General features: G+C 34.4%; 1 protein-coding gene across 13 annotated transcripts in view; it reads left to right on the forward strand.

Moving 5' to 3' along the window:
* The window catches only part of CNBD1 (cyclic nucleotide binding domain containing 1), a 662,225-nt gene that overhangs the window by 439,257 nt on the left and 202,942 nt on the right, over nt 1-20,026 (forward strand). Inside the window, exon 12 of one of the 13 annotated variants that reach the window (XM_077167146.1) lies at nt 1,275-1,368. The exons of the other annotated variants lie outside the window; for them this stretch is intronic. Within the exon in view, the coding sequence (XP_077023261.1) occupies nt 1,275-1,352 (78 nt within the window). The 3' untranslated portion in view covers nt 1,353-1,368. The remainder of the gene's footprint in view (nt 1-1,274; nt 1,369-20,026) is intronic. 13 annotated transcript variants of the gene reach the window in all.

The following is a 20,026-nucleotide window of genomic DNA, read 5'->3' on the forward strand; positions in this document are numbered from 1 at the left end:
ACGACTTAACTCAAAAATAAGACAATTGAAATCACCCAGTCTGAGGAGCAGAAAGAAGAAAGAATGAAAATGAAGTGAAAAGAGCCTGAGGAGCCTATAGGACTTCATCAAAAATACCAATATAGATTATAGAAGCCCCAGAAGGAGAAGAAAAAGAGAAATGTATAGAGAGAATTCAAAGAACTAATGGTCGACAACTTTCCAAATTTACTGAAAGACATGACTATACACATCCAAGATGCTGAACAACCTCCATACAGCATAAATCCAGATAGGCCCACACCACACCATATTATAACCAAACTGTGGAATGCCAAGGTGGAAGAGAGAATTCCAAAAAGCACAGAAGAGAAACAAAATGTTGCATACAAGGGATCCTCAATGAGATTAATGCCAATTTATAATCAACAACTGTGCAGGCAAGAAGGCAATGAGGGGCGGGCAGTGGTGGTGTATGGCAGAGTTCTTGCCTGCCATGTTGGAGACCAGGTTTGATTCCTGGTGCCTGCCCATGCAAAAAAAAAAAAAAAAAAGAAGAAGAAGAAGAAGAAGACAGTGGGAAGACATATTTAAAGTGCTGAAAGCAAAAACTTTCAACCAAGAATTCTATCTCTGGCAAAACTGTCTGTCAAAAATGAGAGCAGGAAAAGAAGGAAAGCATGAAGGGAGGCTAAAGAATTAATTCTGCAAAGAAACTCTTCCCAGTTTCTGCTGGAGATGGGACTAACTGGAGGATTTAATTAGACACTAGAAAGACTTTGTTCACTATGAGAAGTGCAAAAGATGGTCTATGAGCAAATCTGTGCCAAGTTGTACTAAATAATTATGACTATGGGAAGGGAAGCTAATGTTTCTTCAAACTCTAGAAAAATTTTCTGTTAAATAAATGACAGTGAGACTTTGTTGTGCTAGAAAAAAGGATGATAAGGGAGTGGCAAAAAGCCCTGCTACAAGAAACATGGTCTTCAAAGCAGAAGTCTTGATTCCCTGTGCTGGTCTGAAATTATGTACCCCAGAAAACCCAAATTAAAAAAAAAAAATGAGAGCAGGATTAAAACACTCCCAAATAATAAAACTCTAAGAGAATTCATCATCAGCTATGTAGACCTTACGAGAAATGCTAAATGGGGTTTTGCAGGTTGAAAGAAAGGGAACTAAGTGATTGAAGTTAATATGGAGACATGAAGCTCTTTTTAAAGATGATTACAAGGATAGATATAAATGCCGATGCTCTTGAGTTTTTGATTTGTAACTCCATATTTTTTCTACCACAGAATCTAAAAGGTGAATGCATAAAATGTAATAAGAAGTCAGTTGTTTGGACTCATAATGCATATACATATAATTTGTGACAAGAACTACAGAAAGGTGAGGGGGTAGAAGGGTTTAGGAGCATAGTTTGTGTATACTATTGAAGTTAAGTCGGCATCAAAGCAGATGAGGTTGTAAAACATTTAGGATGTTCAAGTTAAGCCCCATGATAGCTACAAAGACTGTATCAGAGAATATGCAAGCTCAGAGGGACAGAAATTAGAGTACAGCTTGCCAGGGGTATGGGTGATGTGAGCAGGGAGTTAATGCAAAGTGGGTGAAGGGTTTGTTTGGGGAGATGAGAAAGCCTTAGCAATGGAAGGTAGTGAGGGTACCCCAACACAGAGAATGTGAGGAATCCCATTCGATCCGCTACTCGGAAGTGGTTGAGATGGGAAAGTTTATGTTGTATAAGCATCACCACAATAAAAAAAAAAAAAAAGAGAAAGAGAGAGTAAAGAAGCATGGGAAGGCAATGCAGGATCCTGGATGGAATCTAGAAAGGGAGGAGAGAAGACTCAAAAGAGCATTATTGGGCCATATGAACAAAAAAAGAGGAATATATCCTGTAAACTTCATGCCATTGTTAAGCTTCTTGAACTTGTAACTGCACTTAAGGTGGATATACGAGTGAAAATTTTTGTTCTTTAGAATTGTATATTGAAATATTAAGGATTCAAGGAGGATGTTCAGAAAATAGATATATGGATAGATAGATGGATTGATATAATGATGGATAGATAGAATGATATGGCAAATGTGGCAAAATGTCAAAATTGGGGAATTTTAGTGTCTGATGGGATGGGGTATGTTGGAGTTTCCTGCATGGAGTTTGTATTTTTTTGTAACTGTCCTGTAAATTTGAAAGTATTTCAAAATAAAAAGTAAAAAAAAAAAAAAAAAAAAATGACCATATTAAAAAAAGATGGCAGCAATCCTATTTTAGTTCCACTAATTTTTAACTCAACTGGACATACTTACACAAAAATAGTAATATTCCAGGAAGGATAACCTGGAAATAATTGCCACATATTCTCACTTATTTGAAAATCAGTGATTGGGAATTTCCTAAAAATTATTCTATGTAGCCCTTTTCCCAGATAGTAGAACTTTTCTAACTCTTCTTTTTTTTTGCTTTGTTTTTTTAACTTCAAAAGCCTTTTATATATAATGCAGAATATGTTAAAATGAAGCCAACAATGATAAATGATGAAGATTTTAGTTGAAAGGAGTGTTGGATCTCCTTTTAGCTATGCACTCATGTGTACCCATGAACACAAATGGGTACTCACAGGACAGCTGCTAAAGCAAAGTGCAAATATGAAAAATACTGCTTTAGATTTTAGAAACCCTAAAGTCTGTTGCTGGGTTAAGTCATAGCATCTGATATGTCCATCCAAATTGGATTGCCTTGGCTGTTGCTGAATTGTGTTCTGTTTGATAACACAGCCTAATTTGAGAATGTTATTCCTAGAAATATCACAGCTATTCTGACTGCGCTATAAGGCAATAGGTGTGGATGTAATTTCTAGTGTCCTTTTTATTAAGAAACATGAGAACTATTTTTCTGATTACAGTGCTAGGAAGGTCTTTGGATGACTCTGTTGTTTTCATTTGAAAGATACTATAATCCTTAGCTTTGAGCTAAGTCTGTGGCCTGTCTGTAGCAGATGTACGGGAACATTTGGCATGTATTTGGTGTACTCATCTAATTTCTGGCATCATCTCTTTTCCCTATCCTCATTTTCCCTCTGTCACAATTTTGTTACTTAGTCTTAATTTATTTTATTTTGTAGTGTTCTACATATTTTTAAAGGAAAATCTTTTTAAGATGCATCTTTTAAAAGGAAAAGAAAATAAACTGTGTCCAGATTATTGTCACATAGTGCCAGCCATCTAATTTAAACCATTTAAATTTTAATCCATACTTTGTGATGGTATTTTTTGATTACTAATATATTATTTTATTCATGGTTCGAATGAGAATACAAGGCAATATCTTAAAATAGCCAAGATCATCACAGAATTTTAGAGATAATTTTGTTTTATTTGTTTGCTTAGTGAGTTAATGATATAAGAGAAAGGAGAATGGATAGAGGGGATAATAATAATACCATTTAATCCAGATCTTATTAACAATTAAATGGATAAAAACAGATCTTTAGCTTTAGGTATCTCCTGAAGAGATTCAAAAGACTGGCATTTAATTGATTTAAGTGTTTAATATAATAAATTCCTTCTGTTGAATACCAGTCCTAAACATTATGATTGCAGTGAAGCATATATACTACATGGTTCATGAAATTTGTATCAGAAACTTTAGTTTGAACTGCTATGTTTCTCTGAGAAAAATATAAATAATAATAGATAACAGATAAAAACACAGAGATTTTAAAAACTCTGGTATGACTGCCTTACTTTATATATATATAATTTTTGTTTGTTTGTTTGTTTGTTTGCTTTTTGCATGGGCAGGCACCAGGAAATGAACCCAGGTCTCTGGCATGGCAGAGAACTCTGCCACTGAGCCACCATGGCCCGCCCCTTATTTTATATTTTTATTGAATAAATTATTTAAAAGTTTAAGGAATAAAAAGCAAATGTTAGATTGCAATATGGAAATTGTTTTGCTTCTAATTTGAACAAGTGTTATAGCCTCTTAAAAAGTTACTCTTGATTTAATATGCTTTTTCTTTTCATGCATAATTATTGTGAGAGATCCTTCTGTTTATAATAACAAATTGTTTTCCTGAAGAAAAATAATATAAAGGAAATTTCTAGAGCTTGGCAATGATATATGCTTTTGAAAGCACATCTTCAAGTTTTATTAAAGACATTTCCTGTATTGGAACAACTAGTTTTGCATGAACAATTTAAAAGCAATAAAAGGCATTTTAAGTTCTCCACTATTTTAATAGTAATTTTATTTTTGAAACAAATCAAGTCCATCATGCTATTGCATTTTCAATAAAACTTTCATTGTTGTCATTTACTCGTCTGTGGGTTGTAATATGTAATTGTTCAAGAAATGCACAAAGTACAGACAGTGAAATATAAATAGTTCAATTTATGTAGGTTATTTAATATGTAATTAATATCATTAGGCTTTTCCTACTTTACCATTAAGCAACTCATGTGCAAATTGATCCATCTATATTTCGAAGAATGGCAGAGCAGTTTATCTAAGTTGCTACGACTTAAGTGAGTTGATTATCTCCAGGGAGATAATTACCCCAAATTTTCCACCACAATTGTCTTAACTCTATTTAGTAGGAAATCAGGGTCATATTCAATGTATTTATTTTCTCATCCATAGACATAAATTGAAAATCTGCTGTATGGGAGTCTCGATTGCTAACCACGCTGAATTAATTCAATGCTTATCATTTCTGCATATGTGGTAACCTTCTAATGGCCCTGAACTTATTTTCTGGACCAAAGGTTTAATACTAAGAAAAATTATGATATCTACTTTAAAAATACAATATTCCCTATGTTTTTTTTTTCCTTGATATCTTAGACGATTACTGTTCTTATTTAGGGCATTTATAAGAAAACAATCCCTAGTCTCATTTATTCAAGTTGGGTTTCACAAAGTTTCACATTAATGAGAAATATTTTGCTATTTTTATATCTGCCTTTAAACTCAGAGATTCAGTGTTAAATTTCAGAATGACTCTAAGTATATGTGTTTAAATATATGTGCTTATTCATAAGAGATGAGATAAACGATATCAAGACATAGATGAGATACATATATGAGAAAGATAGGATGGTAGAAGGAAAATATGTTAAGCTCATGAGGGAGATAGAGCAATACCATACATTAAGCAGCAGTTACGGTAGTTCTGGCAATTTGTGCAAATAAAAATTGACTTGGTATGATATGACCATTGTTTGCTCCATTTCATTTTATTTTGTATTTTCTTGTACTATTTATATTGAGTCATAATATGCATTTTGTAAAAGTGATAGTACTTCAGTTTACAGGTCAATGAACTTTTGCAAAGTGTACACAATAAAATAACCACTACACAGTTCATGATATAGAATATTAACAGCACTTCAAAAGTCTCCTTTAGTATCACTCTTAGCCATTGCTCCCTCCCCAAAGGTAAAAATTAGTCTAACTCTGTCATAATAGATTAGTTTTTATGTGTTTTTGAACTTTCTACAAGGGAAATCACACAGTATGATTTTTCTTGCCACTGGCTATTCCCCCCAATGTTATAGCTATGAAATGTATCAGTGTTGCTATATGTGGCAGTTGTTGATTATTTTTCATTGATGAATGATATTCCTTGGTATAAATATGTACAATTTTTTTTTCTACCATTTGTAGATATTTTGGCCTTCCAAGTTTTTATTATTAAGAATAATACTATAGGGTGGGCCATGGTGGCTCTGCAGGCAGAGTTCTCGCCTGCCATGCCAGGGACCTAGGTTCGTTTCCCAGTGCCTGCCCATGTTAAAAAAGCAAAAAATAAAAGAATAATATTATAAGTTCTAGTTCCAGGTAACATTCAGTAAACACACTCCCCTTTGCCTCTGTCACTTAATGCATAGGGCAGCTATTTGAGGATTCTGAAAATTAAATAGTGCAGGTAGATTGGGGAAGAAGAATAGAATTCAAAGTTACAGCAAACTAGCAATGAATTTGCCATTTTTCCCATTTGTGTCTCATGTTGTTTGGCCTTATTGTTGGGTGCAGCTTTGGAAATACAAGGCAGAATAGGATAACTAAAACCCCAGGCTTCTGGCCAGAGGAATGAGAATGGGATTCCCAGGAAACTAGAAAATCCCGATTAGATAAATGAGAAGAAGTAGTTCTTGAAAGTGACCCTCTCAAGGTGTTCAAGACTCACACTCAAGCTGCACATGCATAATAGACCTGCTCCTAATCATCATAAAAAAAGACTTTGAGAACTAAGTCAGCAGATAGAAGCTATTATAAAAATGCTTGATCAGGCAGACAAGGATATTATTAAAACAAATGGGAAAATAGGAAACCTCAGCAAAATAACAGAAGATATAAAGAGCCAAGTGAAACAAAACAGGAAAATATAATAACCAAAATATAAAATTTTTTAATCTTGCTGGTTTGGCTTCATTAAAGAATGAAAATAAGAGAGGAAAGAGTAAGTGAAATTGAAGGTACATCAATAAAAATTATTCATTCTGAAAAATTAGATAAAAGACTGAAAAAGAAAAATGATCAGCACCTCAGGGGATAACAACAAAAGTTTTAATGTTCATGGCAATGGAATCCCATGGAAAGAGGAGAAAGATCATGTAGCTGAAAAAATGTTTGATAAAATACGACTAAAAACTTCACAATTTGACAAAGACATGAATCTGTAGTTTCAAAAAGCTGAATGAACCTCAGACAGGATAAACCAACTCCATGATTTATGCCTATGTATATCATAATTGAATTTCTGAAAACTTAAGTCCGAAAAAAACCCAAAAAACCCTCAAAGGCAGCCAGAGCAAAACAATATAACTATATATTATGAATTGATTGTATATTTCTCATCAGAAATATGAGAGAAATGGTCTGTTGATGACCAAACAGACACGGTACAATATTTTTAATTGCTGAAAGAAAATAACTGTCAACACAGAATTTCTATCTAGAGAAAATTTACTTCCAGAATGAAAGTGAACTAAAGATATTCTTAAATGAAGTAAAACTCAGAGAAGTTATTTGCAGCAGGTCTGCTCAATGCTGTCATAACTATTTTCATACATGTCTTCTGATGAACATTCTGCTTAATTGAATTACTAAGAGTAGAATCACTACCTCATAAGGCATATGCATATTTAGATTTAGTAGATAGTTTTGTAATAGTTGAACCAATTTGTATTCCCATCAACAGGGAAGGAGAAATATTACAATACAAATTATTCTTCATTCTTCCAAATAGTTTCTATTTTAAAGTTACTGTAAATAATATTTTTAGCCATTCTTGTGGGGATACAGTGGTGTGTCTGTGATGTTTCAAGTTGCATTTTCTTGGTGTCTAATAATGATGAACAACTTTTCCTATGCTTATTGGTCATTTGGATGTTCTCTTTTATGAATTTTCAATTCAAATCCTTTTCTCTATTTTGTGAAATGGATTGTTTGCATTTTTCCTATTGATTTATAGACATTCTATGTATATGACTGCCCATAGAAGTCAAGACAATAGAATATTTTTATCAGATCTGGTTAAAAAGAAATATTTCTTTAACAGGGTGCAAACAAAGCACTACATATAAAAGAAAAGATGGTGAATTGCATTTCAAAATACTTAATAACTGCATTATAGATTCGTGTGACGATACCACTATTTGTTTAATTCCTGTGGTTTTATAGTAATTTTTAGTATCTTGTTATGAGTCTTAAACTTAGCTCTTTTCATCAGAATTATCGTGGATATCATTGTTGCTTTGCACTTTTCTATCACATGCATATAAACTTCTGTAATTTCAGTTGGGAATTCATTGAACTTGTTGATCAACATGGGAAAAATTAGCAATTTTGCAATATTGCATCTTCTATCCCAAAAAACATACCTTCCCTTTCCTTAGATGATTATTAATGCCTTTTGATAGTGTTTTGTGGAGGTCTTGAATATCTTTGGTTATACATGATTCTTATATTCCTTTAGGGTATGAATCCATAAGGCATCATTTCCTAAATTTCATGTAAACAAATAATTATATAATGGATTTTTATCCAGTGCTCTTATTATGGTCACTTATTGATTCTAATAGTTTATATATAGGTTTTTAAAAAATTTATGAATGTAATCATGGCCTCTGTGGATAATTGACTGCTTTATTTAGTCTTTTCATTCCTTATGTTGGCAATTTATTTTTCATAATTTATTACACTGACTAACATTTAGTACAATATTGAATAAAAGTGATGATAATGTGCATCCTTGTCTCGGTTCATAATACAGATGGAACCATTTTAATAGTTCACCATGGGTGTATCATGTTTATTTGTAGGCATTCTTTCAGAGCAAAGATATCTATCTGAATATTTACTATCTATCTTAAGGTTTATAGAGATTCTTCAAGCTATGACATAATAGTTTTCATTAATTCTGAAGAATTATCTGTCAGAAGTACTTCAAAAAATGCTTCTGTTCCAATATCTTTCTGTTCTTCTTCTGAGACTTTGAATATAAGTGATTAGGCCTATTAACTGTGTTCCTAATATTCCTTATCCTCTTTTCTGTATTTTTCATCCTACTTTTTATCTGTGCAGCAACTTGAATTTTTTTATATTTGTGTTACTAGTCCATATTTTGCTGTGTCTAATTTTCTCTTAAACTCATTTAAAGAATTCTATTATATTCATTTTTATAATTCCAGTTCTGTGGTATATTCTCCATTTTTTCAATCTATTACATATCATAGCTATTTTGAAATTGTGCTTGTTTGAAACTGTCATGTACCCTAGAAAAGCCAGGCTCTTTAGTCTTCATTCAATATTGCTGGGTGGGATCTTTTTTATTGTTTCCATGGAGATATACCCACCTAATTGTGGCTGATAAATCTGATTAGATGGTTTCCATGGAGATGTGTCTCCACCTACTCAAGGTGGAGTTGCTTATTGGAGCCCTTAAGAGGCTCCAATTTTGGAAAGTGCCGATTCAGCCCACCAGCAAGAGACCTTTGGAGATCCAGAAGGAAAATGCTCTTGGGGAAGCCTTATGAAATGAGAAGAGAAAGCTAGCAGAAATTACCATGTGTCTTTCCAGCTGAGAGAGGTGTTCTGGATCCACTGGCCTTTCTTGAATCAGAATATCTTTCCCTGGATGCCTTAGTTTGGACATTTTCATGGCCTCATAACTGTAAACTTGTAACTTAAAAAATTCCTTTCAGAACAGCAGAGTTGTTCTGTTTCTGGTATATTGCATTCTGGCAGCTTTTACAAATTAAAACAGATATTGGTACCAGAGAAGAGGTGCTGCTATGGTTTGAAAATGCCAAACATGTTAGAATGGCTTTTTAAATAGATCAGGTAAAATTTGGAGTGGTTCTGAGGAGTTTGATAGAGAAGGCTTAGAATGCTTTGAAGAGACTGTTGGTAGAAATGTGTACTCTGAAGATACCTCTGATAAAGCCTTAGGCTGAAATCATGCATGCCTTATTGCAAACTGGAAGGAAGGGTATCCTTGTTTTAAAGTGGCAAAGTATCTAGCAAAATTGACTACTGGTTTTGGACAGAAGGTAGATTTTAAAAGCCATGAACTTGGATATTTAACAGAAGAGATTTAAAAACTAAATATGTAAAGTGTGACCTGATTTCTTCTTGTAGCTTATTGTGAAATGTGAGAGGAAACAGATAAGCTGAGAACTGAACTCTTGGGTGCAAAGAAACCAGAAACTGGTGGTCTGGAAAATGATGAGCTTCCAGAAAGGGGAGACCCCACAGAATAGTGCTCCACATGAGGATTTAACCAAACATGGAAGCAGTCAGCCATTACAGGACAAAGCAAGGAACTGAGGTGGCATTATCCAGAACGGATTTGTGGAAAGTCCTTTTTGATGTCTGGCGTATTGGCAGCAGATACCTTGTTCTGCATTGCATAGGTCCAGAGTCAGAGAAGAGTTTTGCCTTAGGACAGACCATGCCTGTGGCTGATTGTGATGAGATTTTGTACTGTTTTTGACTGTGCATTGCATTTGTATTGCTACCGGAATGATTTAAGGCTTTATGATATTGTAATGGAATGAATGCATTTTACATTTGGGAAGAACATGTCTTTTTGGGCTCCAAGGGTGGAGTGTGTCAGTTTGAAACTGTCATGCACCCCAGAAAAACCAGGCTCTTTAATCCTCATTCAATATTGCTGGGTGGGATCTTTTTTATTGTTTCTATGGAGATGTGACACACCCAATTGTCAGGGTTGTAACTTCTGATTAGGTGGTTTCCATGGAGATGTGTCTCCACCTACTCAAGGTGGGGTTGCTTATTGGAGCCCTTTAAGAGGGAACCATTTTGGAAGGTGCCAATAGAGCCTACCAGCCAGAGACCTTTGGAGATCCAGAAGGAAAATGCCCTTGGGGAAGCCTTATGAAATGAGAAGAGAAAGCTAGCAGAAATCCCTACATGCCTTTCCAGCTGAGAGAGGTGTTCTGGACACATCAGTCTTTCATGAATCAGAGTATCTTTCCCTGGATGCCTTAGTTTGGACATTTTCATGGCCTTAGGACAATAAACTGGCAATTTAATAAATTCCCTTTTTTAAATGCTGTTCCATTTCTTGTATATTGCATTTCATCAACTTTTACAAACTAAAACAGTACTATATATTAATACAAATACCTATAATCCCTTCTGGTCTGTTTTTATTACAATATTTTCACTCTTGGTACTCAGTCTCAAGTATATTTCTTGATATACTAGAGTACTGTGATAGGATGAATAATGGTTGTGGTGGCTTGAAACTATGTACCCCAGAAAAACATGTTCTTAAACTTAATCCATTCCTGTGGGGGTGAACCCTTGTAAATAGGACTGTTTGGTGTGTTGCCCATCTGAATGAGGATAGGTCTTAATCCTATTCCTGAAAGCCTTGTAGGGAAAGTCATAGAGAGAGAAAATGCTACATGTGGTAGCCAGAAGTCTGAAGTCAACAGAACTCAGAGAGGCCAGAGAAATTTCTCCTGTGCATTCCTGTGTGACAGAAAAGCCAAGACCAAGGGTTGCAGGCAGCCAGTCTTCTGGGAGAATGATTGCCTTGATAATACCTTGGTTTTGGATTTCTCTTAGCTTGAAAAGTGTGAGCCAACACATTACATGGTAGTTGTTTTAGCAGCCAGGAAAATAAAGCAATACCTCCCCTCCACCCTCACCTAAATATCCTAGTCCTGGTCCCTGGAACCTGTAAATGTTACTTTACGTGGTAATAGAAGGACTTTGCAGCTGTGATTGACGTAAGGATTTTGAGGTGGGCAAATTATCCTAGATTTTCCAGGTGGGACTTAAATATAATCACAAGCATCTTTATAAGAGGAAGACAGGAAGATATGAAGGTGTAAGAGGAAAAAGGCCATTTGATGATGTGATGAGGTGTGGGGCCACATGTCAAGAAATGAGGAAATCCTCCAGAAACTGAGAAGGCAACAGAAGTGCTTCTTCCCTGGGGTCTATGAAAGCAGCATGCATGCCAACACCTTCCATTCAGCCTAGTCACACTGATTTTGGACTTCAGAAGTCCAGGTCTGTAAAAACATAAATGTTCATTGTTTTATGCCACCAAGTTTATAGTAATTTGTTACAGCAACCATAGGAAACTAATACAGCTACTTTTTTTTGGGGGGGGGGGATGCATGGTCCAGGAATTGAACCCAGGTTTCCCTCATAAAAGGCAAGCATTCTACCACTGAACTACCTGTGCACTATTAATAAAGCTACTTTTAATTGGTTATTGGAAATTTGTGTCTAAAAATAAACAAAAAAAAATAGAGGTTCTAAATGATGTTACTTTCCTCTAGAGAATTTTTTTTCTCTAGTTCGCAAAGATGGCATGACCCGATCACCTTGATTTAATTCAGACTGGTCTATATTCAGATTGTTCTTCTAGTGCCTAATTTGAAAGCCTGGGATTTTAGCAAAAGCTTCTTCTCTTTCTTGGAGCAAATCATTGAACAGTTATGGTCTAAAATCAGTCCCAATCTGAGGGGAAAATTGTTCAAAAGCTACAGTTCTTTAAGTGACAGAATTAGAGTCAGACATGTATACAACTAGCTTTAATATCTATGCTATTATAGCAAAACTGGTCAAAGTTTTATGGGATTGGAAAATATTATGGAGCCACTCATATCCTTCTCCACTTTAGGTTTGGAAATTATTATATATTTATCTTCTCCGACTCTTTTATAGCTAAGAATGACAATGTGGCCATGTTCTAGCCAATGAAATATTAAGAGGTTTCTCTAGGGAGGGCTCGAATTCTAAAGAAACAGATAATATCTTAATAGGAAAAGGATCTTGGCCTTTCTCATTCTTAGCCTAGAATATTGGCTCTGGGAGGAAAAGTAGCCATAATGTCACAATTCTGCATATAAAAAGATGTTGTGAGTGTGAACTGCAAGAGTCCATGTTCCTAACTACGTCATTTAATAGGACATCCTACCCAAAACATTAAACAATCAGATTCTAGCTTCTCGAAGACATTTTAGTAGAGCTAGAAATTGAATGTATTCTTACTAACTCAAGGGGACAAAAGGAAGAAACAATACACTTAGAAGGTAAAAATCATACTGAAGGGTAGGTGGAATAATTCTACATGAAGAAAATAGCATTTTATCTAAATCTTTAAGGATAGGCAGGCTTTTCTAAGTGAATATGATAGGAAATAGTTAAGATTGATCCATACCTGGAGCATCACATAAAGTACTGACTTATTAAGGAAAACGCAGTAAAAGTGAAAAGGAGATGAAATGATGGTATTTGTGGGAGAGAAGGCTGAAAATCAACATGGTGTCATATTTTACAGGTGCTTGGTTTATATACACCTGGGTTGTCTCCTAGCATCACTAGGAAACCATTGAGATTTTTAAGTAGGAAGGTATATAGTGAGTTCCAAAAAGATTACTCAAATGGAAAATAGATTAGGAGTATGAGTTTGAAAGCATTTGATATTGGTTAGCTATTTCAGGCATATTTAGTTTAGTGGCTGCCAAATATGTACATTGAAATGATGTACTAAAAATGTAATTCCTCTGTAACGGAATTCAAATATAACCATAAACCCCCATATGGCCTGAGCCTTTGATACTTTTAGAGGAATATTTGTGTCTATGTACAGACACTCATGGTAAAAATCAACAAGAGTGCTCCTGGTGAGAGGCCCAGGACCTTTAGTCTGTTGCACTTTTATTTTTTCTCTTGACCTGACACAGCTCCAGTTCATAGAACTTCTGGGCACAAAGCAAGGGACATCTGTTCAATTGAGCTTTCTGTAATAGATATGTTAATTAAAAATGACTTTCAGATTTTAACATTTTGTTTATTTTTCATGATACATATGCCCCGTGGCATTTCACACAGGGTGTTGTCTTATGAGTCTCAAATATAAATAAACAAACCAAGCTATTCATTATTGCTTCCGGACTTAAAGTTGTACATGATGTAACTCCAAGTGCTTTCTTTCACCTTTTTCTGGCCAGAATATACTGGGATTTTCTCCAGGATAAAGACCAACTCAGTGGGATTCATGCATCTGTCACATCTGGACTATCTCAACATAACCTAGCCAGTGTGCACAGAGGCTGTGCAAAGGTTGCAGATTTCATAAAGCATGGCAGCCTGCCTGCATTCCGCAGCCAAGAGGTTCAGCACATTACCCAATTCTCTACTTTCTAATGCAGGATACTGACTCATTATTTTTATTACTCACACCAACAGCAACCATATAATATCAGCACAAATGAATGCCAAGCTAGAAAGTGTTCAGCTTCTCTATGGAGTGTAGGAGAAAAAAGAAAGAGACCCCCCAGTCTCTTTGAATTATGGTTGCCACTTGTGAGAAGAGACAGGAGCACTATCAATAATAACAGAATGTAACTGCATAACAACACCAAGAACTGCAACGAAGCTGCCTTTCTGAATGTGTACCTAAACTGTTGGTGGTTTTTCCTCCATTTTCTTTTCCTTTCCAGCCTCTAGCAGAGAGGTTATCCGGTTCTGGAAATGCTGAAGTTTGGTGGAATGAGGAGCTCAGCTTTAGTAGCCATGTAATAGACAATAGGGTTTTGAGAAAATGAGTGTTAATCACATTTTAAAGACATGCACAGATATAGATAGATCTAGATTAGATAGAGATACACATAGACATAAATATAGACATAGACCGACAGATGCTGACATAGATATAGATTGATGGTTTCTTCCTAAAGGAAGATTAAACAAAATGCTTAATATTTCTTCCTGGAAAAATACATATGAGAGTCCATCTTTTAATACACATTTCTGGGTAGTAATATAAATCCGGCTGAAAAATAATGAAATTTAACGTTATCGGAAGAGCCCAAATGATGTGCTTAACTTACAATTCTGCTATATTTCTATACATCAAAATAAAGCAAATCTGAATTTGCGGATACATTTAATTCTCATTATAATAGTGAAAATCATTTACTGATTTTCAAAAAAACAAATGTGTGTGTGTGTATGTGTGCACGCGTGCATGCATGCATGTGTGTGTATTCTTTAAAGCCCCCTTTCCTATTTCTATAAATGGTTGTTTCTCCTCTTCTTTTTACTGGCATGCTGAGACGTAACAGAGAAAAAAGGAATTCTGAGAAACTTTTATTTCAAAAAATTGGGTAACCTTTCTACTCAGTAGAATTATGCTCATGGCATGTGAATTCCGTAAAGGCTCTTGTCTGTCTGCGCTACCCTTGCATCCCCAGTGGCACACACAGAACCTGGTAAATAATATTTAAACAAATTACTCATATAAAAGAACAAAATAGAGGACAGAAGGAAGAAATGGAAAGAAAATGGGAGAAATATTACTTCTTGCCAACAGGAATAAGGCCTTTTCACATGTGGATATCCAGTTTTTGCTACATTGAGATGCCTGGTGAAAAACAGGTTCACAATAATTATTTTTTCAAGTAATTGAATGCACTTACTAGGTATCTGTGATGTTAAAAGACAAAAAGATGCTTTTGAAATGTATGTTAAATATCTGGCTATACACTTGAAAGTAGGAGAAGCTCTTGCACTATTATTAATTTCCAATGATAATTAATGAGGAAGAGATAAACTATTGTCTTTGAGAATATCCTAACTCTGTCCCACTAAAACATACAGCCTACAGTATAGCATTCAAACCAAGCACTGAATATCATCTGTCCTAAGATCTTTTGCCTGGTAAGCCGAATGTTAAAAATGAAAATTTTCAAATTAAATAGGCTTTAGCAGAAACTATAGTTCTCTGTGTTAAATATTTGAAAAGTTACTAAACGGTTTCTCTGCTAACAAACACAAATATTATTATTTTGTCAAAAAAAGCAAAACTTTGTTTTTTCTTTCTTTCTAGTCAAGCTCCCTTGTTTTTGTTTTCTTGGTTTTTTTTTCAATCCTCACAATTGACTTATTTGTGAAAAATAGTGTATATATAAAAAAGCAATAAATTTCAAAGCACATCACAGTAGTTAGTTGCAGAACAGATTTTAGAGACTTTGCTTTCTTAATGACTGAGGTGTTTTCCAAAGGCAATGAACCAAGACCAAGAAATTGGAAAAGAGTCTCAAGGAGCAAGTTGCAAAAGTAGTACACATGTTGAAAGAAGGGATATATTTAGTTCAAAACATTCTGTCATTCCTCCATCTGCCTAAATAAACTCCAATCTTGTCTCTTGTCTTCTGTCATCTTGACTTTCCCCATTCACTTTTAGACATTGCCTGTGTGTATTCTTTGATAGATGTTTTGAGATGTTGGCTGTTAGGCATAAATATTATTCAGTTTAGAATCCCCAAATGGAGATAGCTAGAATTACAAAGTCAAAGAATGAGAAGTTGAAACTGTGGTGGTTTATGAGGTTCTTGGAAAGGTTTCTTGGAGAAGATGAAACTTGAAGATAGGCTTTGAAAGATAGGCTATTGTTGGAAAGAAACAGTTGAACTCAATGTCACCACAAAAATCTAAATGAAGAAAGAAAAAGCACGGTATATCCATCATTTGTATAAGGGTTCATAAAGCTATGGACTGTTCAAACATTATTTTTTTTAATCTGTTGTAAAATATAAATAATATTTTCAAACACCTTTTTGTCATAAAGAGATATGAGAAAAAGCAATGAAATACAAATTGAATTAGTACAAATAATTTTTCTTCAGCTCTAAGAATGATAATGAAACTAGATACTCAGTGATGATCATATATATCCCCTTTATTTTTCCAAAAAGATGAATAATATAGATGAATCATATTTAAGGATAGAAATAAATAACATAGAAATACTAATATAAGATATATGTATATATATTTAAATAGCATGAAATTTTTAAAGTAGGAATTCATTCACTCGACTGTGGGAATTGGCAAGTCTGAATTTCATAGGGCAGGTCACAAATTAGAAACTTCATTGGCAGTTTCAATGAATTCTCCAGGAGCTGAAGTAGAGCTAGAAATTCTCCTTTCTCACTGTTAAAATAATCAGTTTCCCTTTAAGGCCTTCAACTAAATGGATAAGACCTCTTTCATTCATTTTAGATTTAATCAGCCATGGGTACAATTAAATGACTAATGATTTAAATCCACAAAATATCCTCACAGTAACAGCCAGTCCAGTGTTTGTTTGACAAAACAAGTGGACAACATAACCCGTCCAAGTTGGCATTTGACCATCACAATTACAAACATATTTTAGGTGATTAACTACTCTAATTGCCTAGCTTAGAGCCATTTGACAAAACTAATGATAAATCTTAGAATTGAAGTTTACAGAATAATTTCCAAAGAAGTCACAAGTGGATAGTTTTCGTTTCCATATATTTCAATTAGCAATAAAGCTGATACTAAACTTGTGATATCTTCTTTTATTTATCACTTGCATTATTTAATATTTAAAATGCTTAAGCCCTCAATTTCCAGCCAGATATATATATATATATATATATATATATATATATATACACACACATATTTAGAGGAAAGTTAACTTTTTTCCCCGTTCTTCAGCAGCACCAGGCTTCATGCTTTGTGTAAGAGAGATAACAAAGAAATATGTTTAAAAATATGCTGTGAAAAAAAAATTTTTTTTGAAAGGGTGGTGCAACCATGGCTCAGTGGCAGAATTCCTGCCTGCCATGCCAGAGACCTGGGTTTGATTCCCAGAGCCAGCCCATGCCAAACAATAACTACAACAACAACAAAAAATATATATATGCAGTGAATATTTCAATAGTTTAACACAAGGATTGGAACTGAAATGTATTACAGGACCCAAATAAAATAACCATTTGCTAATGATTTCCTATGTGATTCAACAAACCTGATCTAGTTCTCAAATTAATGGCTCTCCCTCCAATTCCGCAGGATCCTTCCTTTGATTATACATAGTCTAGGCTCTTTGTGACCTTTGCTTTGAGAACTTTTCTAGCAACAACTGGTGGCCATAAGAGATAAAGCACTTTGTACACTGTTGCTTACAGATCACATTCAATAAATGATTATAGATGATTTAGAAACAGTCTTCTACAAATTTGGGTAATCTAACCTCCACATTCCCTCCAGTTCTAAAGACTTTCATTTAGAACCACGGCTTATAGATTTAGAGTGACTTAGCAAATAAATGACTCTACCATAGTCGAGGGACTTAGCGAATACATGACTCAACACCAGCCTAATTCTTTAGGATCCTGTCTTGTTATTTTCTCTATTTCTTGTTCTACCAAACCAAATTTCTTGAAATCTACTAAATGTATCATCTTATTTCACACCTCTTTGCCTTTCCCTGTGTTGTATCCCCCCTTAGCCTGGTAAAGAAGTTCATCTTTCAAATCCTGTCCATGGATAACTTCCTCTCTGAAGCCTTTCCCCATGCCCTCAGCCCCCTCTAGTTCCACGCCACACCTTCTGTGAAGGCTCTTCTCTCCCTCCCCTCTTCTACACTGCTGTTACACCTCGTACTTCATTCCATGTATTACTTATTGTAATTTCCTCTCCCTTCTACTAAAATGTCAGCTGCTGAAGTGCTTGAGCAGTTCTTCCTCTTTATATCACGATCTTCTATAAATTCTAAATTCACCAAATCAATGTAAGAGTCGACCTGGCACAATCAGCACATTTGTAAATGGAGACTGCTTTACCAATGTTAGAAATCTGTTTTGATATTAAACATTTATTTGGTGTTTTAATTAGAATTATTGAAAGCAGACACCAGAATATTCTTTCAAATGAAATGAGTGTCTTAGTTCAAGTAATACATTTATGCATCAGTTCCAAATTGCCAAAAGGGTACATGATCTGATAATCCGTGATGATCCATGTTTTTATGAGAATTTGCATTGAATTGGTTTAATTTTCTGTCTTGTAACAAGGCAATCACATTATTTTTTCTACCAGAATTCTAGTGCCTTAGGAGTAATTGACTGGACAGCATATTTTTAGAGACTTTGTTTTAGTTATCATATATCCAGCTTGCATGTTTCTATAACTTGTCATTGTCAGTGTCTGTCAATGGTAACCCATAAAGTAGAACTGTCACTGAAGGGAGTTAGAAAATCGGGCTTTTATTTTATTTCATATGCTTCTTTACTTTTGAAAACTTTCTAACAGGATGCATTTATAAATGTTACTTTTGTAAAGAAAATATCTCTGATAGTATATCTGACTGATTATAGTTCAACTATTATTTAATCAAGTCCTTGAGAAACTATTGTATATATATATTTTTAAATATGGATTTGAAGCTTGGAGTTAAAAAAAGGTCTTCTTTATACATAATCTTTCATACCTTTCCTAGGGATACCAGTTAATTTTCTGAAATAAGAACTAAGGGCCTTCTTGTCCCCTAATATTTCTTTTTCCCAAGAAATAAAACATAACATTCTACTGGAAATAATCCATATAATGAAATCATCATAAACATATTACTGATAACCCAGACGCATAATTCTGTTTTCAAATTCAAAATAAGTTTGGAAATGCAAGCCAATATGACCCAAATGAAATGTGCTACTTTATTGCTGTACTTTCAGGTTAGCCTCCTGTGCCTTTTTTAAGTCATCTGGAAAATCAGTGTGGAAAAAACAGAACACTCTCTTCTAAATTTGATGCTCATAAGCCATAGCTAGTAGGAACAAAGTAAGCAGCAGCCTTTAGAGAAAAGGCTTGTTTGGGACATGGTTCAGAGTGGAAATATGCCCTTGACATTTCTTCAATCATGGACACTATGGGAAAGCATCATCAGTATTATCAATAAAAACATAGAAAACCTATTTGCAGTGTAATTTTGACCTAGGTTTATACACAGAAGATATTTTTCTTAGGCTAACTTGAAATGTCCTCAGGGACAAAAATACATATCTCCTTCATCTTTATATTTTTAGGACATGAAATATAATGTGAAATAAATGATAATTTGACTAATTAATTAAATACAATCATTGAAGCTCAGAAATCACTCAAATGACAATTAAAAATAGAATATAAGTGCAAAAAACATAGTGGATGATCAGCCTCAGATATCTTCCAAGCTAAATTTAATTTGAAATAGTCAACAAAATGCAGTAATAATAAAATAATTACTAAATATCATTTCATTATATTAATTATAAAGAGCAATATGCTCTCTGGTTATCAAAGAAAGTCTGGTCTGCAGAGATGACAGTAACCAGTAGGTGATGATTTGCTAGGGGATACTGTGAACAAACCTAGAAGGATAATATTTAATAAGTCCATGAATATTTTAAACCTTCAGAAAAATAAAGTTTTTTATTTTGAATTGAAATTTCACTTGTGTCAAATAATGTGACATCAGGCTTTGTGCATTCCCTTGATATCTTCACTAGAAAAAAGTGAGAGAGAAAGGAATTGTGGGAGGAGTGGGGAAGGGAATAGAGGAAGAGAGAGAGAGAGAGAAGGAGAGACACCACAGAAGGGAAGGGAAAAGGAGAAGAAAATAAATTTATAAAAATTGGGATTCTAGCTTTGGAAACTACTGATGATAATGTGGTAAGACTATGCCAA

This window comes from Tamandua tetradactyla, chromosome 6 (genome assembly GCF_023851605.1).
Source record: "Tamandua tetradactyla isolate mTamTet1 chromosome 6, mTamTet1.pri, whole genome shotgun sequence".
Lineage (NCBI taxonomy): Eukaryota > Metazoa > Chordata > Mammalia > Pilosa > Myrmecophagidae > Tamandua > Tamandua tetradactyla.